Here is a 27766-nt window from a genome sequence, read left to right as displayed (position 1 = left end):
TTTGAAACCCTTCCTAACACTTCTAAAATGTTGTATCCAGGTCTTTATATAATGCTTGATGACAGTATTTTTTTTTTTTTAATATATATTTTTTATTGAAGAAAGCATTTGACATGACAATGGGCATACAGTTATGGGACATTTTGGAGATTGTTTTTTAACAGGCTGTGGTGGGGGAAAAAGAAAAGAAGGGGGAGACACGGGGAGAAAGGAGAAAAACAAAAAAGGGAAGCAATACCCCCCGAAAACCCGACCCACCCCCCACCCTAACAGTCACACACCCCCTTCCTAGCATGTTTGATTACTTTAAAGATGTCTCAAGTTTAACTTGTCGACTCATGCACTCTTCCTGTTTCAAGGGAACCAAGAAATATTTGATTTAGTCCTGATAATATAATATAATTTGAAAATCAGGACAAAAACAGAATCACAGAATTAAAAAGGAAAACATCTCTATAGTAAGAATGTATGTATTAGAAACCTTTATGTATGCAGTGAGTGATAACACCATTAAATCTGTAGTAGATAGATATTGTTTGAGTGAGATTTTGCATAGATCAGCGGGTTTTGGCGTAGATTTTGAAGGGGTGTGGGATACGTGTACTTCCAGTAATTCCTTCTGTACTCAACACAACCCCATCCAGAGTGGAGAAAGAGAACTTCTGTAACAAAGAGACAAAGAATAGAAAAAGCTCCATCTTGGCCAATCCCTCTCCAAGACACACACGTTTTCCTGAGAAGAACACAGAAAGATTGGTGAAAACAGATCATCAGTTTTATTATTTAATTATTTTTATTATTCTTATTATAGTATTAATGACGTCTGAGGAGAAGGTAGTTTACCAGCAGAGAAAGGCATCATTGCTTCTCTCTTCACAAACTTGCCATCAGCATCTAGAAAGTGTCCAGGGTTGAACGTGTCTGGAGTCTCCCATTCAGTTTTGTCAAACAACACTGAGGTCAGGTTGGGCATCAAGGAAGTTCCCTAAAATCAAGATCCACAAACTCCCTCATCTCCATTTCTAGTTTCATATTTACAAGTTTCTCTTGTTTTGATGTAGTGAATGACAGTGACAGGATGAAGAAATGCACCTTGGGAATCAGGTAACCACCCAGCGTTGTGTCTCTTGCAGCCATTCTGAGTCCATTGAGAGGAACAATGTTTCCCATCCTCTGGATCTCATGGATGACAGCATCAGTGTAGGGCAGATGGATCCTGTCGGCCATAGTAGGCAGGCGGTTCTGTCCGATCACTCTGTCTATCTCTGCCTGGACTTTCTCTAGAAAATCATTAAGTTAACATGTTAAAATGTATAGAAACTCACCACTCATGGCACACACACACACACGTGCACAAATGTAGTACTCCTAAGTTCCTCCTATGCCCTCTGTCATTGCTGTTGTTTGGCTTGTAGTTTTATGTGTGCTTTATGTTGCTTGTATAATGAACTGCAACCACCACTGACACTGACTGTAGCATCAATGATAGCATCAAAATTAATGAAGGGTGAGGTGTAGAAGCAGTTTTCTTCCCTACATACCTCAGTGTTGTATTGTCATTTACAACAGCCTTTGTGTCTGTAGCCCAGATTTAGACTAAGACACCATTTGTAACAAACAGCTTGGTATGTATAAGATGAGGCAAATATTAACAAGAGGGTTTTGATATACAGGTCTTCTCCCTTCATTTGTTTAATATGACTCTTTCACAGTGAGCTCAACTGAATGACCAGAATGTCACTTACCCTGAATATCAGGGTGGTTGATGAGAAACACCAAAGCCCACAGCAAAGTTGTGGAGGTCGTCTCTGTTCCAGCCAGGAACAGATCTAAAGAGCAATACACCAGGTTGGCCTCAGTGAAGCCGAGATCATCTTTTTCTTTGTGCTGTTCAGAAACACAAAGATAAAATGGAAGAGTGAAGCATGACAGACAATGGGCAATGGTTGTAGAGAAAACAACATGTGAACATGTATGTGAACATGTCATTCACATACATTTCCCATTTCAATCAGAAAATTGTCAATGTAGTCCCGTGGATTGCTGTGGTCCAGGTCCTGCTTGTGCCTCTGGACCTCCTGATGTAAAAAGGCTTCCACAGAGTTGTAGTTGGTGAACATTTTGTTGTGAGGCCCTGGTAGATGCTTCATCAGTCCAGGGAAAGCGTCATACATCTGGTAGTAGATAAAAAGTCAGTGAGATAAAAATTTCATTCACAACATTTCATATTTTCATCTGTGACCAGAGCCTGTGACCTTTCAAACTCATTGGCCAATCAAATGAATAAGTTAATACTAAACTACCTGAAATCAAAGGTCATTTTCTTCAAACCGAGGGAGAGGGAGAAAGGGATCAGGGGGGCAAGCTTATCAGTTTCAACAAACTCAACTGGACTACAAAGTAACAACTACAGTCGTAAACTATGAAGTAGAAAGTTTCACCAATTGAACACATTGGAATACTCTATTCAAGCCTCTGTACTTCAAAAACACATTTATTGATCTGCATCCATATCCATTCCTTACCAGGCCCCATATGGAACCCTGCAAATGAAGAATTTCAGAAAGACGCTCCAGCATCATCTGGAAGTCGTGGTCATCATAGTCAAACCGTCTCCTCATCACCAGTTGGCAAATGATGTTGGACACAGCGTTGTTTAAGAGACGTGCTGGGTTGAAAGGTTGACCTGCAGAAGACAAGCTCACTGTTTCAGAGGCTCTCTGGATTTCATAGGATACATTTTGTTCCTTTTCTGGGGTTATGATCTTGTGTTGTTCTCATTGTTAAGCACCACTATGAGCTCTCACCTTTCTCCTTCTCTATCTCCTCTAGCAGGTGTCGGCTCTCCTCACAGATACAATCCTCCATGACACTTTTGCCCAGGCCAAAGTTCCGTAAGGTCGACAAGGCAAATCGGCGATGCCTCTTCCATTTTTCACCATTGGTCATGAACAGACCGCCTACAGACAAGCATGGAGGATGTACAATGAATGGTTTTCATGAAACTCTTCACAGAACAGCATCAGACAAAGACGGGAGAAGCTCTTTTGCACCTAATTCCTCTGTGTAAAACCTCTGAACCATTGCACCGCTCGGTCGATCCACAAAGTTTTCAGCCTGCATCACGATGGCTTCCTTGACCATCTTGTACCCGGACACAAAAACCATCTTATCAATGCCAAGTCGGACACTGAACACATTCCCATAGATGTCAGCCAGCTGTGAACAAAAGGTACACAATCATATTCATTATTTACACGGTATGAATTGCCTGGGGTGTGGCTGTATTTCCTTGTCCATGTAAATGCATCAACTGATGTTCTCCTCTCACCTAAAATCTCAACATCTCTTTGTTTACTCTCAAAAAAAAGGCATGTGTTAAATTTAGCTTCTTATTCATTCCCCCCAGGACTCCACAAATGGCAAATTTAGATTTTTTTTCTTTGAATCACTAGTTTTACAGTTTTTATGGTATGTCCGCATCACTGAAAGTATGTCAACACTTTTGAACACATTGGGACAGTGAGGAAAGGTTTTTGAGGTGGCTTCAATTTTTTGGATAGTTCAGTGAAAACTATCCACTTGAAGTCAATATCGTGCAATAAAGCTTTTCACACAAAAATGTGAAAATAAAATGAAAACTGGATTTTAGAAAAAACATGAATAACAGTTTCAGTATTGAAAATAGCAACATGACTTTTAATCGTTCACTCCCTATCAGGTGAAACCTCCTCTGACTGTACTAAAGCCTTTACCTTAGTGAAATAGATGTGTGGGTGTTTCTTGTCCACACTGAACATGTTGCCCACCAGTGGGAGACCCAGTGGTCCTGGAGGATAGTTTGGAGGATTCCTGTTTTTTATTAAATCCACCACCAAGAAGAAGAAAAATAGAGCCAGCAGTAAAACCTGTAGGTTTATTCCAGACAAAAATTGATAAAGCCACATGATTAAACAAAACCAATGAAGTTCAGTGTTGATTATATTTCTCTTCTTTTGTTCCTCCAAAACCAAGTGCCCTTATAAAAACAATTTTGCAGTCTGTTAAGTCTGCACAAAGGTGCTGCCATGTCACAGCCTTACATAACCAAACACACCACACCTACTTTTCACAGTCATCCAAAACATGATGTATAAACATTAACTTTGTTTCAGATTTATTGTTTCATTCCTTTAATATTGTTTACATTTGTTGTATCTATAGTGTATGGATGTCCTGATAGGTGCTTATAATCAAAATGCTATTACGATTCTAATGTATTGCAAACCACAAAACTCTAACATTGGTGCTTTAATATCACTAAAATAACACTGTAAATGAGAAAAACTAATGCTATAAACACAGATTTTGTTATTATGTCACCAGTTTGACAAATCCTTTTGGAGTCATAACCTCTTACTAGTTATTTGAAACCCTTCCTAACACTTCTAAAATGTTGTATCCAGGTCTTTATATAATGCTTGATGACAGTATTTTTTTTTTTTTAATATATATTTTTTATTGAAGAAAGCATTTGACATGACAATGGGCATACAGTTATGGGACATTTTGGAGATTGTTTTTTAACAGGCTGTGGTGGGGGAAAAAGAAAAGAAGGGGGAGACACGGGGAGAAAGGAGAAAAACAAAAAAGGGAAGCAATACCCCCCGAAAACCCGACCCACCCCCCACCCTAACAGTCACACACCCCCTTCCTAGCATGTTTGATTACTTTAAAGATGTCTCAAGTTTAACTTGTCGACTCATGCACTCTTCCTGTTTCAAGGGAACCAAGAAATATTTGATTTAGTCTTGATAATATAATATAATTTGAAAATCAGGACAAAAACAGAATCACAGAATTAAAAAGGAAAACATCTCTATAGTAAGAATGTATGTATTAGAAACCTTTATGTATGCAGTGAGTGATAACACCATTAAATCTGTAGTAGACAGATATTGTTTGAGTGAGATTTTGCATAGATCAGCGGGTTTTGGCGTAGATTTTGAAGGGGTGTGGGATACGTGTACTTCCAGTAATTCCTTCTGTACTCAACACAACCCCATCCAGAGTGGAGAAAGAGAACTTCTGTAACAAAGAGACAAAGAATAGAAAAAGCTCCATCTTGGCCAGGCCCTCTCCAAGACACACACGTTTTCCTGAAGAGTACACACACACACACACACACACACACACACACAGACAGACAGACAGACTGGTTAGAAACTACTTAAACAGATCATCACCTATACTTTTTATTATTATTATTAAAGTATTGATGACGTCTGAGGAGAAGGTAGTTTACCAGCAGAGAAAGGCATCATTGCTTCTCTCTTCACAAACTTGCCATCAGCATCTAGAAAGTGTCCAGGGTTGAACGTGTCTGGAGTCTCCCATTCAGTTTTGTCAAACAACACTGAGGTCAGGTTGGGCATCAAGGAAGTTCCCTAAAATCAAGTACCATAACCTCCATCTCCATGTCTAGTTTCATATTTACATGTTTCTCTTGTTCAGATGTATTGAATGACAGAGCTGGATGAAGAAATGCACCTTGGGAATGAGGTAACGACCCAGCGTTGTGTCTCTGGCAGCCATTCTGGGTCCATTGAGAGGAACAATGTTTCCCATCCTTTGGATCTCATGGATGACAGCGTCAGTGTAGGGCAGGTAGATTCTGTCGGCCATAGTAGGCAGGCGGTTCTGTCCGATCACTCTGTCTATCTCTGCCTGGACCTTCTCTAGATAAACAAGACATTAATGTGTTAAAGGGTATAGAAACTCAGGACTTATGGCACACACATATTCATGTGTACAGATGTGGTACTCATAAGTTCCTCTTAGCCTCTCTGTCATTGTTGTTGTTTGACTTTTATGTGTGCTTCATGTTGCTTGTAAAACTGCAATCACCACTGACACTGACTGTTACATCAATGATAGCATCAAAATTCATGAAGGGTGAGGTGCAGAAGCAGTTTTCAACCATAAGTACTTCAGTAGCCCAGTTTTAGACTTAGACACAATTTGTAGCAAACATTTCTTAGATATTACACTAGCTCTACTGATTACCCAGGATGTCACTTACCCTGAATATCAGGGTGGTTGATGAGAAACACCAAAGCCCACAGCAAAGTGATGGAGGTCGTCTCTGTTCCAGCCAGGAACAGATCTAAAGAGCAATACACCAGGTTGGCCTCAGTGAAGCCGAGATCATCTTTTTCTTTGTGCTGTTCAGAAACACAAAGATGATATGGAAGAGTGAAGGAATGACTGCAAATGGGCAATGGTTGTAGAGAAAACAACAAGACGTCATTCACATACATTTTCCATTTCAATGAGAAAATTGTCAATGTAGTCCCGTGGATTGCTGTGGTCCAGGTCCTGCTTGTGCCTCTGGACCTCTTGAAGTAAAAAGGCTCCCACAGAGTGGTAGTTGGAGAACATTTTGTTGTGAGGTCCTGGTAGATGCTTCATCAGTCCAGGGAAAGCATTGTACATCTGGTTGTAGATAAAAAGTCGGTGAGAGGAATTCTGATTCACAACATTTCATATTTTCATCTGTGACCAGTGACAATTTCACCTTTAAAACTCGTTGGCCAATCGAACGGTTAGGTTGGATATACTTTGGTTATATATACTGAACTATCTGATATCACAGGTCATTTCCTTCAAATCGAGGGAGAGGGAGAAAGGAAGCAGGGGGCAAGCTTATCAGCATCCATATCCATTCCTTACCAGTCCCCATATGGAACCCTCCAACTGAAGAGTTTCGGACAGACGCTCCAGCATTATCTGGAAGTCGTGGTCATAGTAGTCAAACCGTTTCCTCATCACCAATTGGCTAATGATGTTGGCCACAGCGTTGTTTAAGAGACGTGCTGGGTTGAAAGGTTGACCTGCAGAAGACAAGCTCACTGTTTCAGAGATCTCTGGATTTCATAAGATATATTTTGTTCCTTTTGTGGTGTTATGATCTTGTGTTGTTCTCATTGCGAAGCACCACAGCACAAAGCATCATTGGGTTGAAAAACTATGAGCTCTTACCTTTCTCCTTCTCTATCTCCTCCAGCAGGTGTCGGCTCTCCTCACAGATACAATCCTCCATAACACTTTTGCCCAGGCCAAAGTTTCGTAAGGTCGACAAGGCAAATCGGCGATGCCTCTTCCATTTTTCACCATTGGTCATGAACAGACCGCCTACAGACAAGCATGGAGGATGTACAATGAATGGTTTAATGAAACTCTTCAGAGAACAGCATCAGACAAAGATGGGAGAAGCTCTTTCGCACCTAATTCCTCTGTGTAAAACCTCTGAAATATTGGACTGCTCGGTCGATCCACAAAGTTTTCAGCCTGCATCACGATGGCTTCCTTGACCATCTTGTACCCAGACACAAACACCATCTTATCAATGCCAAGCCGGACACTGAACACATTCCCATAGATGTCAGCAAGCTGTGGACAAAAGTTACACTCATATTCATTATTTACACGGTATGAATTGCCTGGGTATTTTCTTGTCCATGTTAATGCAACGACTGATGTTCTCCTCTCCTCTCAGATCTCAACATCTCTTTGTTTACTCTAAAAAAAAAGGCATGTGTTAAATTTAGCTTCTAATTCAGTGTCGCCAGGATATCACAAACACTTTTTTGTGATGTTTGTGCAATCAAAATCACCGAATTTGCTGTGATCATTTCATCGATTTGGTAGCAAATTTAGCTTTTTTTTCCTTTTATGACTAGTTTTACACTTTCAATGGTATGTCCGCATCTCTCAAAGCATGTCAACATGTCATGAACACATTTGAACAGTAAGGGAAGGTTTTGGAAGTGGCTTTGATTTTTTAGATAGTTCAGTGAAAACTATCCACTTGAAGTTAATATCCTGCAATTAAGCTTTTCACACAAAACATTTGAAATACAAAATGAAAAACTGGATTTAAGGAATTTCAGTTTCAGAATTGAAAATAGCAACATGACTTTTAATCGTTCACTCCCTATCAGGTGAAACCTCCTCTGACTGTACTAAAGCCTTTACCTTAGTGAAATAGATGTGTGGGTGTTTCTTGTCCACACTGAACATGTTGCCCACCAGTGGGAGACCCAGGGGTCCTGGAGGGTAGTTTGGAGGATTCCTGTTTTTGATTAAATCCACCACCAAGAAGAAGAAAAATAGAGCCAGCAGTAAAAACTGTAGGTTTATTCCAGACAAAAATTGATAAAGCCACATGGTTAAACAAAAACCAAAGAAGTTCAGTGTTGATTATATTTCTCTTCTTTTGTTCCTCCAAAACCAAGTGCCCTTATAAAAACTCTTTTGCAGTCTGTTAAGTCTGCACAAAGGTGCTGCCATGTCCCAGCCTTACATAACCAAACACACCACACCTACTTTTCACAGTCATCCAAAACATGATGTATAAACATTAACTTTGTTCGAGATTTATTGTTTCATTCCTTTATTATTGTTTACATTTTTGTGTATATACAGTGTATGGATGTCCTGATAGGTGCTTATAAACAAAATGTTATTATGATTATAATGTATTGCAAACCACAAAACTCTAACATCGGTGCTTCAATGTAACTAAAATAACACTGTAAATGAGAAAAACTTATGCTATAAACACAGATTATGTTATTATGTCACCAGTTTGACAAATCCTTTTGGACTCATAGCCTGTTATCAGTTATTTTAAATGTATAAACCCTTCCTAACACTTCTAAAAGGTTGTATCCAGGTTTTTGTATTATGCTTGATGACAGTATTTTTTTTTCTTTTTCAAATATATTTTTTATTGAAGTAAGCATTTCACATGATGATGGGCATATGGTTATGGGACATTTTGGAGATTGTTTTTTAACAGAAAAGAGGAGGGAAATAAGAGAGAGCATTATAGGCTGTGGTTGGGGAAAAAGAAAAAAAGGGGGAGACACGGGGAGAAAGGAGAAAAACAAAAAGGGAAGCAATACCCCCAAAAAACCCGACCCACCCCCCACCCCAACAGTCACACACCTCCTTCCTAGCATGTTTGTTTACTTTAAAGATGTCTCAAGTTTAATTTGTCGACTGATTCATTCTTCATGTTTCAAGGGAACCAAGGGGACATTTTTACATCACAGAAATATTTGATTTAGTCTTGATTATATAACATAATTTGAAAATCAGGACAAAAAGAGAATCACAAAATTAAAAAGCAAAACATCTCTATAGTAAGAACGTATGTATCAGAAACCTTTATGTATGCAGTGAGTGATAACGCCATTAAATGTCTCTTTTACAGTGTTTTGTCATTAAGGGTAACTTTCCCTAGTATCTTTTCAAACTGACATAAGTAGATGACAGTCGGGATTTTTAATTTCATATTTACTACAACTGACCATTTGCTTTTGATTTCTGACATAGGATATTTTGAATAATCAAACAACTGAAAATTATTGATACCCCTCATAAGTGATAATGAATGATTGGATTGTTGTGATATTTCAATAATCTCCGCAGCCGCCATGATTCCGGATCGCTTCGAGCCCGGTGGACTTCATTACAGCACATTACAAGCCTCAAAATGATGGTGAGTTTGCAAATGTATTCCATACTTTGGCAGAGTTATGGATGAGAGAATGTTCTAACTCCATGTGAAAGTTGATGTCCAGGTTCTAGTCAGCTGCTGTGTGATTGTGTGATGCTAAACGCTACGTAGCCTGTTGGGCTAGGTCTGTTCTTGTTAACTACATTGCTGGTCTTCAAACACTTAATTTTAGAAATCATCAGAACAGAAACATAATAAGGAGAGTAGGTATCAATACAGCTCACTTGTAATTTCATTAATATATGAATGGATAATCTTTATGTGATTGATATTTGAGACAAAGGAATCTTTAAACAATGGCATCAATACATTTGATATGAAATATAACTACAGTATATCACAAAAGTCTCTGACATGATTGTTTGGTACCTCAGCCTTACTTTCTGATGCTGTTCATGGATTATATGAAAAATGCTTGTGTGAGCTTTCAGCGGGCCTTGGCGTAGATTTGGAATGGTTCTGGTACACGGAAAGTTCCGCTGACTCCCTCTGCACTCAACACTACTCCATCCAGAGTGGAGAAAGAGAACTTCTGCAACAAACGGACAAAAAATAGGAAAAGCTCCATCTTGGCCAATCCCTCTCCAAGACACACACGTTTTCCTGAGAAGAACACAGAAAGATTGGTGAAAACAGATCATCAGTTTTATTATTTAATTATTTTTATTATTCTTATTATAGTATTAATGATGTCTTAGGAGTTTACCAGCAGAGAAAGGCATCATTGCTTCTCTCTTCACAAACTTGCCATCAGCATCTAGAAAGTGTCCAGGGTTGAACGTGTCTGGAGTCTCCCATTCAGTTTTGTCAAACAACACTGAGGTCAGGTTGGGCATCAAGGAAGTTCCCTATAATCAAGAACCACAAACTCCCTCATCTCCATTTCTAGTTTCATATTTACATGTTCCTCTTGTTTTGATGTAGTGAATGACAGTGACAGGATGAAGAAATGCACCTTGGGAATCAGGTAACCACCCAGTGTTGTGTCTCTTGCAGCCATTCTGAGTCCATTGAGAGGAACAATGTTTCCCATCCTCTGGATCTCATGGATGACAGCATCAGTGTAGGGCAGATGGATCCTGTCGGCCATAGTAGGCAGGCGGTTCTGTCCGATCACTCTGTCTATCTCTGCCTGGACTTTCTCTAGAAAATCATTAAGTTAACATGTTAAAATGTATAGAAACTCACCACTCATGGCACACACACACACACGTGCACAAATGTAGTACTCCTAAGTTCCTCCTATGCCCTCTGTCATTGCTGTTGTTTGGCTTGTAGTTTTATGTGTGCTTTATGTTGCTTGTATAATGAACTGCAACCACCACTGACACTGACTGTAGCATCAATGATAGCATCAAAATTAATGAAGGGTGAGGTGTAGAAGCAGTTTTCTTCCCTACATACCTCAGTGTTGTATTGTCATTTACAACAGCCTTTGTGTCTGTAGCCCAGATTTAGACTAAGACACCATTTGTAACAAACAGCTTGGTATGTATAAGATGAGGCAAATATTAACAAGAGGGTTTTGATATACAGGTCTTCTCCCTTCATTTGTTTAATATGACTCTTTCACAGTGAGCTCAACTGAATGACCAGAATGTCACTTACCCTGAATATCAGGGTGGTTGATGAGAAACACCAAAGCCCACAGCAAAGTGATGGAGGTTGTCTCTGTTCCAGCCAGGAACAGATCTAAAGAGCAATACACCAGGTTGGCCTCAGTGAAGCCGAGATCATCTTTTTCTTTGTGCTGTTCAGAAACACAAAGATAAAATGGAAGAGTGAAGCATGACAGACAATGGGCAATGGTTGTAGAGAAAACAACATGTGAACATGTATGTGAACATGTCATTCACATACATTTCCCATTTCAATCAGAAAATTGTCAATGTAGTCCCGTGGATTGCTGTGGTCCAGGTCCTGCTTGTGCCTCTGGACCTCCTGATGTAAAAAGGCTTCCACACAGTTGAAGTTGGTGAACATTTTGTTGTGAGGCCCTGGTAGATGCTTCATCAGTCCAGGCAAAGCGTCATACATCTGGTAGTAGATAAAAAGTCAGTGAGATAAAAATTTCATTCACAACATTTCATATTTTCATCTGTGACCAGAGCCTGTGACCTTTCAAACTCATTGGCCAATCAAATGAATAAGTTAATACTAAACTACCTGAAATCAAAGGTCATTTTCTTCAAACCGAGGGAGAGGGAGAAAGGTAGCAGGGGGGCAAGCTTATCAGTTTCAACAAACTCAACTGGACTACAAAGTAACAACTACAGTCGTAAACTATGAAGTAGAAAGTTTCACCAATTGAACACATTGGAATACTCTATTCAAGCCTCTGTACTTCAAAAACACATTTATTGATCTGCATCCATATCCATTCCTTACCAGGCCCCATATGGAACCCTGCAAATGAAGAATTTCAGAAAGACGCTCCAGCATCATCTGGAAGTCGTGGTCATCATAGTCAAACCGTCTCCTCATCACCAGTTGGCAAATGATGTTGGACACAGCGTTGTTTAAGAGACGTGCTGGGTTGAAAGGTTGACCTGCAGAAGACAAGCTCACTGTTTCAGAGGCTCTCTGGATTTCATAGGATACATTTTGTTCCTTTTCTGGGGTTATGATCTTGTGTTGTTCTCATTGTTAAGCACCACTATGAGCTCTCACCTTTCTCCTTCTCTATCTCCTCTAGCAGGTGTCGGCTCTCCTCACAGATACAATCCTCCATGACACTTTTGCCCAGGCCAAAGTTCCGTAAGGTCGACAAGGCAAATCGGCGATGCCTCTTCCATTTTTCACCATTGGTCATGAACAGACCGCCTACAGACAAGCATGGAGGATGTACAATGAATGGTTTTCATGAAACTCTTCACAGAACAGCATCAGACAAAGACGGGAGAAGCTCTTTCACACCTAATTCCTCTGTGTAAAACCTCTGAAACATTGCACCGCTCGGTCGATCCACAAAGTTTTCAGCCTGCATCACGATGGCTTCCTTGACCATCTTGTACCCGGACACAAACACCATCTTATCAATGCCAAGTCGGACACTGAACACATTCCCATAGATGTCAGCCAGCTGTGAACAAAAGGTACACAATCATATTCATTATTTGCACGGTATGAATTGCCTGGGGTGTGGCTGTATTTCCTTGTCCATGTAAATGCATCAACTGATGTTCTCCTCTCACCTAAAATCTCAACATCTCTTTGTTTACTCTCAAAGTAAAAGGCATGTGGTAAAAGCAAGCTTCTTATTCAGTCTCGCCAGGATTTCACACATTAATTTTTTGTGATGTTTTTGCTATCAAACTCATTTATGTTGTGGTAAATTCCTGGATTTGGCAGCAAATTTAGCATTTTTTTCTTTAAATCACTAGTTTTACACTTTTTATGGTGTGTCCGCTTCTCTGAAAGCATCTTATCACTTTTTAACACATTTGAGCAGGGAAGGAGCCTCTGGGCAACTGAGGGAAGGTTTTGGATGTGGCTTCAATTTTTTAGATAGTTAGATCAAAAGTATCCACTTAAAGTCAATATCCTGCAATAAAGCTTTTCACACAAAGAATTTGAAAACAAAATGAAAAACTGGATTTTAGCAAACATGAATAACAGTTTAGGAATTGAAAATAGCAACATGACTTTTAATCATTCACTCCCTATCAGGTGAAACCTCCTCTGACTGTACTAAAGCGTTTACCTTAGTGAAATAGATGTGTGGGTGTTTTTTGTCCACACTGAACATGTTGCCCACCAGTGGGAGACCCAGGGGTCCTGGAGGATAGTTTGGAGGATTCCTGTTTTTGATAAAATGCGCAACCAAGAAGAACAAAAATAGAGCCAGCAGTAAAACCTGTAGGTTTATTCCAGACAAAAAATGATAAAGCCACATGGTTAAACAAAAACCAAAGAAGTTCAGTGTTGAATATATTTCTCTTCTTTTGTTGTCCAAGACCAAGTGCCCATATAAAAACTATTTTGCAGTCTGTTAAGTCTGCACAAAGGTGCTGCCATGTCACAGCCTTACATAACCAAACACACCACACCTACTTTTCACAGTCATCCAAAACATGATGTATAAACATTAACTTTGTTACAGATGTTTATTGTTTCATTACTTAATTATTGTTTTAATGTTTTGTTTGTGTATCTACAGTGCATAAATGTGCTGATAGGTGCTTATAATCAAAATGCTATTACGATTCTAATGTATTGCAAACCACAAAACTCTAACATTGGTGCTTTAATATCACTAAAATAACACTGTAAATGAGAAAAACTAATGCTATAAACACAGATTTTGTTATTATGTCACCAGTTTGACAAATCCTTTTGGAGTCATAACCTCTTACTAGTTATTTTGAATGTATAAACCCTTCCTAACACTTCTAAAAGGTTGTATCCAGGTTTTTATATAATGCTTGATGACAGTATTTTTAATTTTTTTCAAATATATTTTTTATTGAAGAAAGCATCTGACATGACAATGGGCATACAGTTATGGGACATTTTGGAGATTGTTTTTTAACAGGCTGTGGTGGGGGAAAAAGAAAAAAAGGGGGAGACATGGGGAGAAAGGAGAAAAACAAAAAGGGAAGCAATACCCCCCAAAAACCCGACCCACCCCCCACCCAACAGTCACACACCCCTTCCTAACATGTTTGATTACTTTAAAGATGTCTCAAGTTTAACTTGTCGACTGATTCATTCTTCATGTTTCAAGGGAACCAAGGGGACATTTTTACATCACAGAAATATTTGATTTAGTCTTGATTATATAACATAATTTGAAAATCAGGACAAAAACAGAATCACAGAATTAAAAAGCAAAACATCTCTATAGTAAGAACGTATGTATCAGAAACATTTATGTATGCAGTGAGTGAAAACGCCATTAAATGTCTCTTTTACAGTGACAGTTGGTATTTTAAATTTTATATTTACTACAACTGACCATTTGCTTTTGATTGATTTCTGACATAGGATATTATTTTGAATAATCAAACAACTGAAAATTATTGATACCCCTCATAAGTGATAATGAATGATTGGATTGTTGTGATATTTCAATAATCTCCCCAGCCGCCATGATTCCCAATCGCTTCGAGCCCGGTGGACTTCATTACAGCACATTACAAGCCTCAAAATGATGGTGAGTTTGCAAATGTATTCCATACTTTGGCAGACTTATGGATGAGAGAATGTTCTAACTCCCTGTGAATGTTGATGTCCAGGTTCTGGTCAGCTGCTGTGTGATTTTGTGATGCTAAACGCTACGTAGCCTGTTGGGCTAGGTCTGTTCTTGTAAACTACATTGCTGGTCTTCAAACACTTAATTTTAGAAATCATCAGAACAGAAACATAATAAGGAGAGTAGGTATCAATACAGCTCACTTGTAATTTCATTAATATATGAATGGATAATCTTTATGTGATTGATATTTGAGACAAAGGAATCTTTAAACAATGGCATCAATACATTTGATATAAAATATAACTACAGTATATCACAAAAGTCTCTGACATGATGTTTGGTACCTCAGCCTTACTTTCTGATGCAGTTCATGGATTATATGAAAAATGCTTGTGTGAGATTTCAGCGGGCCTTGGCGTAGATTTGGAATGGTTCTGGTACACGAAAACTTCCGCTGACTCCCTCTGTACTCAACACTACCCCATCCAGAGTGGAGAAAGAGAACTTCTGCAACAAACGGACAAAAAACAGGAAAAGCTCCATCTTGGCCAATCCCTCTCCAAGACACACACGTTTTCCTGAGAAGAACACAGAAAGATTGGTGAAAACAGAGCATCTGTTCTATTATCTAATTTCTTTTATTATTCTTATTATAGTATTAATGATGTCTTAGGAGTTTACCAGCAGAGAAAGGCATCATTGCTTCTCTCTTCACAAACTTGCCATCAGCATCTAGAAAGTGTCCAGGGTTGAACGTGTCTGGAGTCTCCCATTCAGTTTTGTCAAACAACACTGACGTCAGGTTGGGCATCAAGGAAGTTCCCTATAATCAAGATCCACAAGCTGCTTCATCTCCATGTCTAGTTTCATATTTACATGTTCCTCTTGTTTAGATGTAGTGAATGACAGTGGTGGATAAAGAAATGCACCTTGGGAATGAAGTAACCACCCAGTGTTGTGTCTCTGGTAGCCATTCTGAGTGCATTGAGAGGAACAATGTTTCCCATCCTCTGGATCTCATGGATGACAGCGTCAGTGTAGGGCAGGTGGATTCTGTCGGCCATAGTAGGGAGGCGGTTCTGTCCGATCACTCTGTCTATCTCTGCCTGGACTTTCTCTAGAAAAACATGACATTAAAATGTTAAAATGTATAGAAACTCACCACTCATGGCACACATGCACAGATGTAGTACTCCTAAGTTCCTCCTATGCCCTCTGTGTCATTGCTGTTGTTTGACTTCTAATTTTATGTGCCTTTATGTTGCTTGCAAAACTGCAACCACCACTGACACTGACTGTTACATCAATGGTAGCATCAAAATTAATGAAGGGTGAGGTGTAAAAGCAGTTTTCTTCCCTACGTACTTTATTGTTGTAATGTCATCTACAAAAGCCTTTGTGTCTGTAGCCATGATTTAGACTAAGACACAATTTGTAGCAAACAGCTGGGTATGTATAAGATAGGGAGGCAGTAGTCGAGTGGGTAGAGCTTCCGCTTCCGCTTAAGAACCGGAGGGTGGCCGCTTCGAGTCCCTGCCCTGAGCAAGGCACTGAACCCTCAATTGCTCCCCCCTCTGCCAAATGATCGTAATGTAATGTAATGTAAGATCATGCAAATATTAACAATAGTGCTTTGATATACAGGTCTTCTCCCTTCATTTGTTTAATATGACTCTTTCACAGTGAGCTCAACTGAATGACCAGGATGTCACTTACCCTGAATATCAGGGTGGTTGATGAGAAACACCAAAGCCCACAGCAAAGTGATGGAGGTCGTCTCTGTTCCAGCCAGGAACAGATCTAAAGAGCAATACACCAGGTTGGCCTCAGTGAAGCCGAGATCATCTTTTTCTTTGTGCTGTTCAGAAACACAAAGATAAAATGGAAGAGTGAAGCATGACAGACAATGGGCAATGGTTGTAGAGAAAACAACAAGATGTCATTCACATACATTTTCCATTTCAATGAGAAAATTGTCAATGTAGTCCCGGGGATTGCTGTGGTCCAGGTCCTGCTTGTGCCTCTGGACCTCCTGAAGTACAAAGGCTTCCACAGAGTTGTAGTTGGTGAACATTTTGTTGTGAGGTCCTGGTAGATGCTTCATCAGTCCAGGGAAAGCTTCATACATCTGGTAGTAGATAAAAAGTCAGTGAGATAAAATTTCACTCACAACTTTTCATATTTTGATCGAGGGAGAAAGGGAGCAGGGGGACAAAGCTTATCAGTTACAATAAACTCTGACTACAAAGTAACAACTACAGCTGTCAAATATTAAGTAGAAAGTTTCACCAAATGAACATATTGAAATACAGAATTCAAGCCTCTGTACTTCAAAAACACATGTATTGATCTGCGTCCATATCCATTCCTTACCAGGCCCCATATGGAACCCTCCAACTGAACAGTTTCAGACAGACGGTTCAGCATCATCTGGAAGTCATGGTCATCGTAGTCAAACCGTCTCCTCATCACTAATTGGCTAATGATGTTGGCCACAGCGTTGTTTAAGAGACGTGCTGGGTTGAAAGGTTGACCTGCAGAAGATAAGCTCACTGTTTCAGAGATCTCTGGATTTCATAGGATACATTTTGTTCCTTTTCTGGGGTTATGATCTTGTGTTGTTCTCATTGTTAAGCACCACTATGAGCTCTCACCTTTCTCCTTCTCTATCTCCTCCAGCAGGTGTCGGCTCTCCTCACAGATACAATCCTCCATGACACTTTTGCCCAGGCCAAAGTTCCGTAAGGTCGACAAGGCAAATCGGCGATGCCTCTTCCATTTTTGACCATTGGTCATGAACAGACCGCCTACAGACAAGCATGGAGGATGTACAATGGAGGGTTTAATGAAACTCTTCACAGAACAGCATCAGACAAAGGCGGGAGAAGCTCTTCTTCACCTAATTCCTCTGTGTAAAACCTCTGAACTATTGCACTGCTCGGTCGATCCACAAAGTTTTCAGCCTGCATCACGATGGCTTCCTTGACCATCTTGTACCCGGACACAAACACCATCTTATCAATGCCAAGCCGGACGCTGAACACATTCCCATAGATGTCAGCCAGCTGTGAACAAAAGGTACACAATCATATTCATTATTTACCCGGTATGAATTGCCTGGCGTGTGGCTGTATTTCCTTGTTCATGTAAATGCACTAAATGATGTTCTCCTCTCACCTCAAATCTCAACATCTCTTTGTTTACTCTCAAAGAAAAAGTCATGTGGTAAATAAAGCTTCTAGTTCAGACACCCAAGGATTTCACAAATACTTTTTTGTGATGTTTTTGCAATCAAAATCACTGAATTTGCTGTGATCATTTACTGGATTTGGCAGCAAATTTAGCTTTTTTTTCTTTAATCACTACTTTTACACTCATGGTATGTCCACATCTCTCAAAGCATGTCAACATGTCTGAACACATTTGAACAGGTAAGGAGCCTCTGGGCAACTGAGGGAAGGTTTTGGGTGTGGCTTTTATTTTTTAGAAACTTCAGAGAAAACTATCCACTTAAAGTCAATATCCTGCAATTAAGCTTTTCACACAAAAAAATGTGGAAATAAAAACTGGATTTTAGCAAACATGAATAACAGTTTCAGAATTGAAAATAGCAACATGACTTTAAATCATTCACTCCCTATCAGGTGAAACCTCCTCTGACTGTACTAAAGCCTTTACCTTAGTGAAATAGATGTGTGGGTGTTTCTTGTCCACGCTGAACATGTTGCCCACCAGTGGGAGACCCAGTGGTCCTGGAGGATAGTTTGGAGGATTCCTGTTTTTGATGAAATCCACCACCAAAAAGAACAAAAATAGAGCCAGCAGTAAAAACTGTAGGTTTATTCCAGACAAAAATTGATAAAGCCACATGGTTAAACAAAACCAATAAAGTTCAGTGTTAAATATATTTCTCTTCTTCTTTATCAAATAACAAGTGCCTTTACAAAAGATATTTTGCAGTCTGTTAAGTCTGCACAAAGGTCGTGGTGTGTCCCAGCCTTATATAACCAAACACACCACGCCTACTTTTCACATTCATCCAAAACATGATGTTTATACATTAGCTTTGTTTGATTTGTTTGATTCTTGTTTTTTATCAAATCTCCTACCAAGAAGAACAAAAATAGAGCCATCAGTAAAAACTAGAGGTTTATTCCAGACAGGAATTGATAAAGCCACATGGTTAAACAAAACCAAAGAAAGATATTTTGTTGCACAAAGGTAAAGTCTGCACAAAGGTCCTGGTGTGTCCCAGCCTTATATAACCAAACACACCACTCCTACTTTTCACATTCATCCAAAACATGCTGTGTAAACACACAATTTGTTGTGTATCTATAGTGTATGGATGTCCTGATAGGTGCTTAAAAACAAAATTTTATTACGATTGTAATGTATTGTAAACCACAAAACTCATTGTGCTTTGATATCAATATAATAACACTGTAAAAGAGAAAACTAATGCTGTAAACACAGATTATGTTATTATGTGGCCAGATTGACAAATCCTTTTGGACTCATAGCCTGTTACTAGTTATTATAAATACATAAACCTTTCCTTACACTTATAGAAGGTTGTATTCAGGTTTCTATATTATGTTTGGTGACTTTAATGATGTCTCTTATCACTCTTCTGCTTCCAAGGGAACAGGGAGGACATGTTTTCATCACAAAATATTTGATTTAGTCTTGATAATATAATATTATTTGAAAATCAGGACAAAACAGAATCACAGAAAAAAAGCAAAACATCTCTATAGTAAGAAGTATGTATCAGAAACCTTTTTGTATGCAGTGCGAAATAACACCATTAAATGTTTCTTTTACAGTGTTTTGTCATTGAGGGTAACTTTCTCTAGAAGTTATATATTGTTTGGGTGAGATTTTGCATGGATCAGCGGTTCTTGGCGTAGACTTTGAAGGGGTGTGGGATACGTATAGTTCCAGTAATTCGCTCTGTACTCAACACGACCCCATCCAGAGTGGAGAGAGAGAACTTCTGTAACAAAGAGACAAAGAATAGAAAAAGCTCCATCTTGGCCAGGCCCTCTCCAAGACACACACGTTTTCCTGAAGAGTACACACAAACACACACACACACACACACACACACACAGACTGGTTAGAAACTCCAGATGATCACCTATATTTTTGTATTGATGACGTCTGAGGAGAAGGTAGTTTACCAGCAGAGAAAGGCAGCATTGCTTCTCTCTTCACAAACTTGCCATCAGCATCTAGAAAGTGTCCAGGGTTGAACGTGTCTGGAGTCTCCCATTCAGTTTTGTCAAACAACACTGAGGTCAGGTTGGGCATCAAGGAAGTTCCCTATAATCAAGAACCACAAACTCCCTCATCTCCATTTCTAGTTTCATATTAACATGTTTCTCTTGTTTTGATGTAGTGAATGACAGGGGTGGATGAAGAAATGCACCTTGGGAATGAAGTAACCACCCAGCATTGTGTTTCTGGCAGCCATTCGTGGTACATTGAGAGGAACAATGTTTCCCATCCTCTGGATCTCATGGATGACAGCGTCAGTGTAGGGCAGGTGGATTCTGTCGGCCATAGTAGGGAGGCGTTTCTGTCCGATCACTCTGTCTATCTCTGCCTGGACTTTCTTTAGAAAAACATGACATTAAAATGTTAAAATGTATAGAAACTCACCACTCATGGCACACATGCACAGATGTAGTACTCCTAAGTTCCTCCTATGCCCTCTGTGTCATTGCTGTTGTTTGACTTCTAATTTTATGTGCCTTAATGTTGCTTGCAAAACTGCAACCACTACTGACACTGACTGTTACATCAATGGTAGCATCACAATTCATGAAGGGGGAGGTGCAGAAGCAGTTTTCTTCCCTACGTAAGTCAGTGTTGTATTGTCATTTACAAAAGCCTTTGTGTCTGTAGCCATGATTTAGACTAAGACACAATTTGTAACAAACAGCTTGGTATGTATAAGATGAGGCAAATATTAACAAGAGGGTTTTGATATACAGGTCTTCTCCCTTCATTTGTTTAATATGACTCTTTCACAGTGAGCTCAACTGAATGACCAGGATGTCACTTACCCTGAATATCAGGGTGGTTGATGAGAAACACCAAAGCCCACAGCAAAGTGGTGGAGGTCGTCTCTGTTCCAGCCAGGAACAGATCTAAAGAGCAGTACACCAGGTTGGCCTCAGTGAAGCCAAGTTCATCTTTTTCTTTTTCTTTGAAAAGGAGGTTGGGCAAGCTCATCGGTTTTAATAAGCTCTGACTACAAAGTAACAACTGCAGCTGTCAAATATTAAGTAGAAACCTTCACCAAATGAACATATTGAAATACTGGATTCAAGCCTCTGTACTTCAAAAACACATTTATCTATCTGCATCCATATCCATTCCTTACCAGGCCCCAAATGGAACCCTCCAACCAAAGAGCTTCAGACACACGCTTCAGCATCATCTGGAAGTCATGGTCATCGTAGTCAAACCGTCTCCTCATCACTAATTGGCTAATGATGGTTCAATAATTATACTCAAAGAAAACCAGCAAATTTACATAAAGTATAAAAAATTCTCATTATTTTCATGGCGTTAATTGCCTAGGGTGCATTTGGGGGTGTTTCCTTGTCTCTGCTTTTGATACGTTGGAAATAATCAGGTTGCTGAAGTGCGTTTAACTGCACTGCATGGTGTTCTCGTTTCACCTCAAATCCTCTCGCATAACCTCTATTTGTTTACTCTCAAAGAAAGAGACGTGGCAAATGTAGCTTTTTATTCAGTCTTCTTTTTTGTGATTTCTTTTTTTCAATCTAAATCATTGATTTTGCTGTGGCAATTTCCTGGATTTGATGGCAAATCTAGCTTTTCTTTCTTTTAATCACTATTAAGGTTTTGGAGGTGGCTTTTTTTTTTTTGATAGTTCAGTCAAAAGTATACACTTACAGTCAATAAAACTTAAAAAATAAAAAACTGGATTTCAGAAAACATGTTACAGGATTGAAAATAGCAACATGACTTTAAATCATTCACTCCCTATCAGGTGAAACCTCCTCTGACTGTACTAAAGCCTTTACCTTAGTGAAATAGATGTGTGGGTGTTTCTTGTCCACACTGAACATGTTGCCCACCAGTGGGAGACCCAGGGGTCCTGGAGGATAGTTTGGAGGATTCCTGTTTCAAATCCACCACCAAGAAGAACAAAAATAGAGCCAGCAGTAAAACCTGTAGGTTTATTCCAGATAAAAATTGATAAAGCCACATGATTAAACAAAACCAATGAAGTTCAGTGTTGAATATATTTCTCTTCTTCTTCATCAAATAACAAGTACCCTTATAAAAGATATTTTGCAGTCTGTTAAGTCTGCACAAAGGTCCTGGCGTTTCCCAGCCTTATATAACCAAACACACCACACCTACTTTTCACATTCATCCAAAACATGATGTATAAACATTAACTTTGTTAAATATTTTTATTATTTCATTACTTAATTACTACCACAGTGTATGGATGTCCTGATAGGTGCTTAAAAACAAAATGTTATTACGATTATAACGTATTGCAAACCACAAAACTCTAACATCGGTGCTTCGATATCAATATAATAATGCTGTAAATGAGAACAACCAATGTTATAAAAACAGATTATGTTATTATGTTGCCAGTTTGACAAGTCCTTTTGGACTCATAGCCTGTTACTAGTTATTATAAATACATAAACCTTTCCTCACACTTATAGAAGGTTGTATTCAGGTTTCTATATTATGTTTGGTGACTTTAATGATGTCTCTTATCACTCTTCTGCTTCCAAGGGAACAGGGAGGACATGTTTTCATCACAAAATATTTGATTTAGTCTTGATGATAAAATGTAATTTGAAAATCAGGACAAAACAGAATCACAGAATTAAAAAGCAAAACATCTCTATAGTAAGAACGTATGTATTAGAAACCTTTATGTATGCAGTGAGAAATAACACCATTAAATCAGCGGGTCTTGGCGTAGACTTTGAAGGGGTGTGGGATACGTGTACTTCCAGTAATTCCTTCTGTACTCAACACGACCCCATCCAGAGTGGAGAAAGAGAACTTCTGTAACAAAAAGACAAAGAATAGAAAAAGCTCCATCTTGGCCAGGCCCTCTCCAAGACACACACGTTTTCCTGAAGAGTACACACACACACACACACACACACACACACAGAGACTGGTTAGAAACTCCAGATGATCACCTATATTTTTGTATTGATGACGTCTGAGGAGAAGGTAGTTTACCAGCAGAGAAAGGTATCATTGCTTGTCTTTTCACAAACTTGCCATCAGCATCTAGAAAGTGTCCAGGGTTGAACGTGTCTGGAGTCTCCCATTCAGTTTTGTCAAACAACACTGAGGTCAGGTTGGGCATCAAGGAAGTTCCCTATAATCAAGATCCACAAACTCCTTCATCTCCATTTCTAGTTTCATATTTAGATGTTTCTCTTGTTTAGATGTATTTAATGACAGTGGTGGATAAAGAAATGCACCTTGGGAATCAGGTAACCACCCAGTGTTGTGTCTCTGGCAGCCATTCTGGGTCCATTGAGAGGAACAATGTTTCCCATCCTCTGGATCTCATGGATGACAGCGTCAGTGTAGGGCAGGTGGATTCTGTCGGCCATAGTAGGGAGGCGGTTCTGTCCGATCACTCTGTCTATCTCTGCCTGGACTTTCTCTAGAAAAAATTACATTAAAGTGTTAAAAGGTATTCAAATTGAGGACTTCCGCAGATGTCCATCCATCCATCCATCTTCTTCGTCTTATACAGACTTGGGTCACGGTGGCAGCCGGCTAAGAAGGGTATTCCAGACGTCCCTTTCCCCAGCTATGCTTTCCAACTCCTCTTGGGAATCCTGAGCCTCCCAGGCTAGACGAGATGTATAATCTCTCCAGTGAGTTCTTGGTCTTCCTCTGGGTCTCCTCCCAGTTGAACATGCCCGGAAGACCTCCAAAGGCTAAGGCTTTCTTAGGCTGTCTGGGTTAATTAGGCCTGTCCAGCAGCCTCCCCCGCCATCTGATCCAACTGTCCACTGGGTGGTGATCACTTGACAGCTCTGCTCCTCTTTTCTCGCGAGTGTCCAAGAGGTATGACCAGAGATCTGATGACACAGTCACAGGCTAGGATAGGCTCGGCCAAGGCTCGGCCAAGACTCATGGGTCAGGGCTCAACCACCACACACTCACTTATTCTTCCATCAATGGTAGCATCAAAATTAATGAAGGGGGAGGTGCAGAGGCAGTTTTCTTCCCTTTGTATTTCAGTGTTATATTGTCAAAATTGTCAAAAGGATGTGTGGCTGTAGCTCACTTTTAGACTAAGACACAAGTATTTTATAGTATTTTATATAGTTTTATTATAATTTTTATTTTTTTATTTTTTTTAAAGTATGTATACGATCATGCAAATATTAACAAGAGTGCTTTGATATACAGGTCTTCTCCCTTCATTTGTTTAATATGACTCTTTCACATTGAGCTCTACTGAATGACCAGGATGTCACTCACCCTGAATATCCGGTTGGTTGATGAGAAACACCAAAGCCCACAGCAAAGTTGTGGAGGTCGTCTCTGTTCCAGCCAGGAACAGATCTAAAGAGCAATACACCAGGTTGGCCTCATTGAAGCCAAGATCAGCTTCTTCTTTGTGCTATTCAGAAACACAAATGTAATATGCAAGAGTGAAGGAATGGCTGCAAATGGGCAATGGTTGTAGAGAAAACAACAAGATGTCATTCACATACATTTTCCATTTCAATGAGAAAATTGTCAATGTAGTCCCGTGGATTGCTGTGGTCCAGGTCCTGCTTGTGCCTCTGGACCTCCTGACGTAAAAAGGCTTCCACAGAGTTGTAGTTGGAGAACATTTTGTTGTGAGGTCCTGGTAGATGCTTCATCAGTCCAGGGAAAGCGTCATACATCTGGTAACAGATAAAATGTCAGTGAGATGAAATTTAATTCACAACATTTAATTTAAAGCACATTGGCCAATCAAATGGATAAGTTAATACTAAACTATCTGAAATCAAAGGTCATTTTCCCTGTTGAGTGAAAAGATCCAGTTTGGGGGTGTGTAAGTCTTCTTTAGATACTATCTAAATGTCTAAACTTGAAGGTCGAATACATTTCACATTTCCTCTTTTGATGTTTTTGATGTGTGACCAGAGACAGTTTGGCCTTTAAATCACTTTGGGCCAATGAAATGGTTAAGCTAACACTCAACTATCAGATATCAATATTCTCTGTCAAGTGAAAACAAATATCACCAGCTTTGGGGGTATTTACATAATTTAAATTGAGAGAGAGCGAAAAAGAGAAAGAGAGAGATAGAAAACAGCCTAATACATTTCAGTTAAGTCTCATTCTGAAGTAACAACTACAGCTGTCATAAGTACAAAGTTGTAGTAGTAGATAAGGAGAAAGTTATAAATATTGGAATACAGGATTCTAGCTATCAATTCCTCACCATGCCCCATATGGAGCCCTCCAACAGAATAGCTTCAGACAGATGCTTCAGCATCATCTGGAAGTTGTGGTCATCGTAGTCAAACCGTTTCCCCATCACCAGCTGGCAAATGATGTTGGACACAGCGTTGTTTAAGAGACCTGCTGGGTTGAAAGGTTGACCTGCAGGAGACAAGCTCACTGTTTCAGAGATCTCTGGATTTCATAGGTTTCATTGTAGTGACTTGACTTGACAAAACCTACAAGCCACTGAGTTTTTGCTATACCGGCACTTCCCTAACTGATGCATCGCCTTTGTGTAGCTTGTCCTTTGATGCTAGACATCCCTAAACGTCCGAAGTGATACTCAAGTGTATTTATTTGTAAAACCTCAGGTCCATGTGTATCCACACATACTTATACTCATTACTAACTTGCATGCAACATAATTAAATGGCTCAATGTTAAGCTACACCTGCACTACAGCCCAAAGCATCAGTGCTCTAAACAACTATGAACTCTTACCTTTCTCCTTCTCTATCTCCTCTTGCAGGTGTCGGCTCTCCTCACAGATACAATCCTCCATGACACTTTTGCCCAGGCCAAAGTTCCGTAAGGTCGACAAGGCAAATCGGCGATGCCTCTTCCATTTTTCACCATTGCTCATGAACAGACCGCCTACAGACAAGCATGGAGGATGTACAATGAAGGGTTTAATGAAACTCTTCACAGAACAGCATCAGACAAAGACCGGTAAAGATTTTTACACCTGAATTCTCTGTGTAAAACCTGTCAGTCACTGCACTGTTTGGTCGATCCACAAAGTTTTCAGCCTGCATCACGATGGCTTCCTTGACCATCTTGTACCCAGACACAAACACCATCTTATCAATGCCAAGCCGGACGCTGAACACATTCCCATAGATGTCAGCCAGCTGTGGATAAAAAGTACACAATCATATTAACTTTTTCAATTATTATACTAAAAGAAAACCAGCAGATGTACATAAAGTATGTAACAATTCTTAATACTTTCAGGGCAGGAACTGGCCACGACGTCACTGACTGACGTTCTTGTCTCACGTTACATCTTCACGCAAGACAGTTTGTACACTCTCAAAGTGAGAGGCATCTGGTAAATGCAGTTTCTTATTGGTATAATGTCATGTCAGATCTCAATTGGATGAAGTTTTGATCCGATTCCACATAAAAATAAAAATAATAATAATAATAAATATTATAATAATAATAATAATCCATATCTAAAACTGGCAATCAGAATTTTTTTTCCTGAATTTTCCAAATGGTATTGATATTCTGTTCTTGTGCATAGTAAAGTTATTTAATACAATTAAAATTAAAGAGGTGCACAAATCAGCTTATTCAATAACTTTTAATCAGGTGAAACCTTCTCTGACTGTACTAAAGCCTTTACCTTAGTGAAATAGATGTGTGGGTGTTTCTTGTCCACACTGAACATGTTGCCCACCAGTGGGAGACCCAGTGGTCCTGGAGGATAGTTTGGAGGATTCCTGTTTTTGATTAAATCCACCACCAAGAAGAACAAAAATAGAGCCAGCAATAAAAACTGTAGGTCAATCCCAGACAAAAAATTAAAAAGCCACATGGTTAAACAAAACCAAAGAAGTTCAGCGTTGGTGATATTTTCTTCTTATTCATCCAAGAACAAGTGCCTTCATAAACACTGTCTCGCTGTCTGAAAAGTCTGCACAAAGGTGCTGGCATGTCACTGCCTTACATAACTGACTTACATAACTGACTAATCACTAACCACTCCTTGAAGAAGTCAGCAAAACACTGTAAACTGCAAAACAGTTAAAAGATTCATTCATATTCAATGTTTTCAATGTATTCCAGTCAAATGTACAGTACAGGAATGTTCATTTAAAATAAAGAAGGATACCACACTCTAGACAGGTGAGAGAAATCTCCTAGCAGGCTGTGCAGCTACAGACTGATAACGTTTTTCTCTTGGTGTAATTTGCAGTATACATGAACAGACTGTGATGCAGGTTTTCTTACTATGCCACAAACACAACAGTCAAACACACACAAAAATACACAAAAGTTGTAAGATGTGAGGTTTTATTTCAATATTTTGCATATGGCAGAAAATCTTATTCTCTGTGTAATATGTAGACTATGATTTTAGTTATGAATTCACTGATACAATACAATACCTCACATCAGCGGGTAACAATAACCTACACTGTAAAAAAAAAAAAAAAACAGTGGAAATGGTCTATTTCAGGTTAGAAAATTACTGAAACAAACTAAACATCTAAATTTAAAGTTAAAATATGTTGAAATGACAGCGTTTATCAGTAATATGGATGGATATCGTATTTTCCAGTTACACACAGTGAAACAAAGCAATGTCCTGATTTTGCATAGATTAGCGGGTCTTGGCGTAGATTTTGAAGGGGTGTGGGATACGTGTAGTTCCAGTAATTCCTTCTGTACTCAACACTCCCCCCTCCAGAGTGGAGAAAGAGAACTTCTGTAACAAAGAGACAAAG

At 39.3% G+C, this 27766-nt stretch overlaps 3 protein-coding genes across 3 annotated transcripts; all 3 read right to left on the bottom strand.

Moving 5' to 3' along the window:
- Nucleotides 1-19: 19 nt before the first annotated feature.
- Nucleotides 20-8366, bottom strand: LOC143002787 (uncharacterized). The gene is made up of 18 exons (XM_076153130.1): nucleotides 8017-8366; nucleotides 7266-7431; nucleotides 7021-7173; nucleotides 6712-6872; nucleotides 6298-6474; nucleotides 6062-6203; nucleotides 5530-5717; nucleotides 5285-5426; nucleotides 4965-5138; nucleotides 3756-4018; nucleotides 3054-3219; nucleotides 2808-2960; nucleotides 2526-2686; nucleotides 1998-2174; nucleotides 1746-1887; nucleotides 1093-1280; nucleotides 844-985; nucleotides 20-733 (listed from the first exon to the last, which is right to left on the bottom strand). The coding sequence occupies exons 1-18, from the start codon at nucleotides 8206-8208 to the stop codon at nucleotides 558-560; spliced, it is 3063 nt and encodes a 1020-aa protein (XP_076009245.1). The 5' UTR covers nucleotides 8209-8366; the 3' UTR covers nucleotides 20-557.
- Nucleotides 8367-9661: 1295 nt separating this feature from the next.
- Nucleotides 9662-14407, bottom strand: LOC143002738 (cytochrome P450 2J6-like). The gene is made up of 9 exons (XM_076153072.1): nucleotides 13269-14407; nucleotides 12482-12647; nucleotides 12236-12388; nucleotides 11954-12114; nucleotides 11426-11602; nucleotides 11174-11315; nucleotides 10521-10708; nucleotides 10272-10413; nucleotides 9662-10168 (listed from the first exon to the last, which is right to left on the bottom strand). Exons 1-9 carry the CDS (start codon nucleotides 13458-13460, stop codon nucleotides 9993-9995), a joined length of 1497 nt encoding a protein of 498 aa, XP_076009187.1. The 5' UTR covers nucleotides 13461-14407; the 3' UTR covers nucleotides 9662-9992.
- Nucleotides 14408-14552: 145 nt separating this feature from the next.
- Nucleotides 14553-18720, bottom strand: LOC143002736 (cytochrome P450 2J6-like). The gene is made up of 9 exons (XM_076153069.1): nucleotides 18441-18720; nucleotides 17662-17827; nucleotides 17417-17569; nucleotides 17136-17296; nucleotides 16714-16890; nucleotides 16479-16620; nucleotides 15692-15879; nucleotides 15444-15585; nucleotides 14553-15340 (listed from the first exon to the last, which is right to left on the bottom strand). The coding sequence occupies exons 1-9, from the start codon at nucleotides 18630-18632 to the stop codon at nucleotides 15165-15167; spliced, it is 1497 nt and encodes a 498-aa protein (XP_076009184.1). The 5' UTR covers nucleotides 18633-18720; the 3' UTR covers nucleotides 14553-15164.
- Nucleotides 18721-27766: the final 9046 nt, after the last annotated feature.

The sequence above is a fragment of the Genypterus blacodes genome, unplaced genomic scaffold (genome assembly GCF_046128005.1).
Source record: "Genypterus blacodes isolate CSIRO-AG114 ecotype Tasmania unplaced genomic scaffold, CSIRO-AGI_Gbla_v1 ptg000058l_1, whole genome shotgun sequence".
Lineage (NCBI taxonomy): Eukaryota > Metazoa > Chordata > Actinopteri > Ophidiiformes > Ophidiidae > Genypterus > Genypterus blacodes.
The sequence above is the reverse complement of the archived record's forward strand: the minus strand, read 5'-3'. Positions and strand labels throughout refer to the sequence as shown.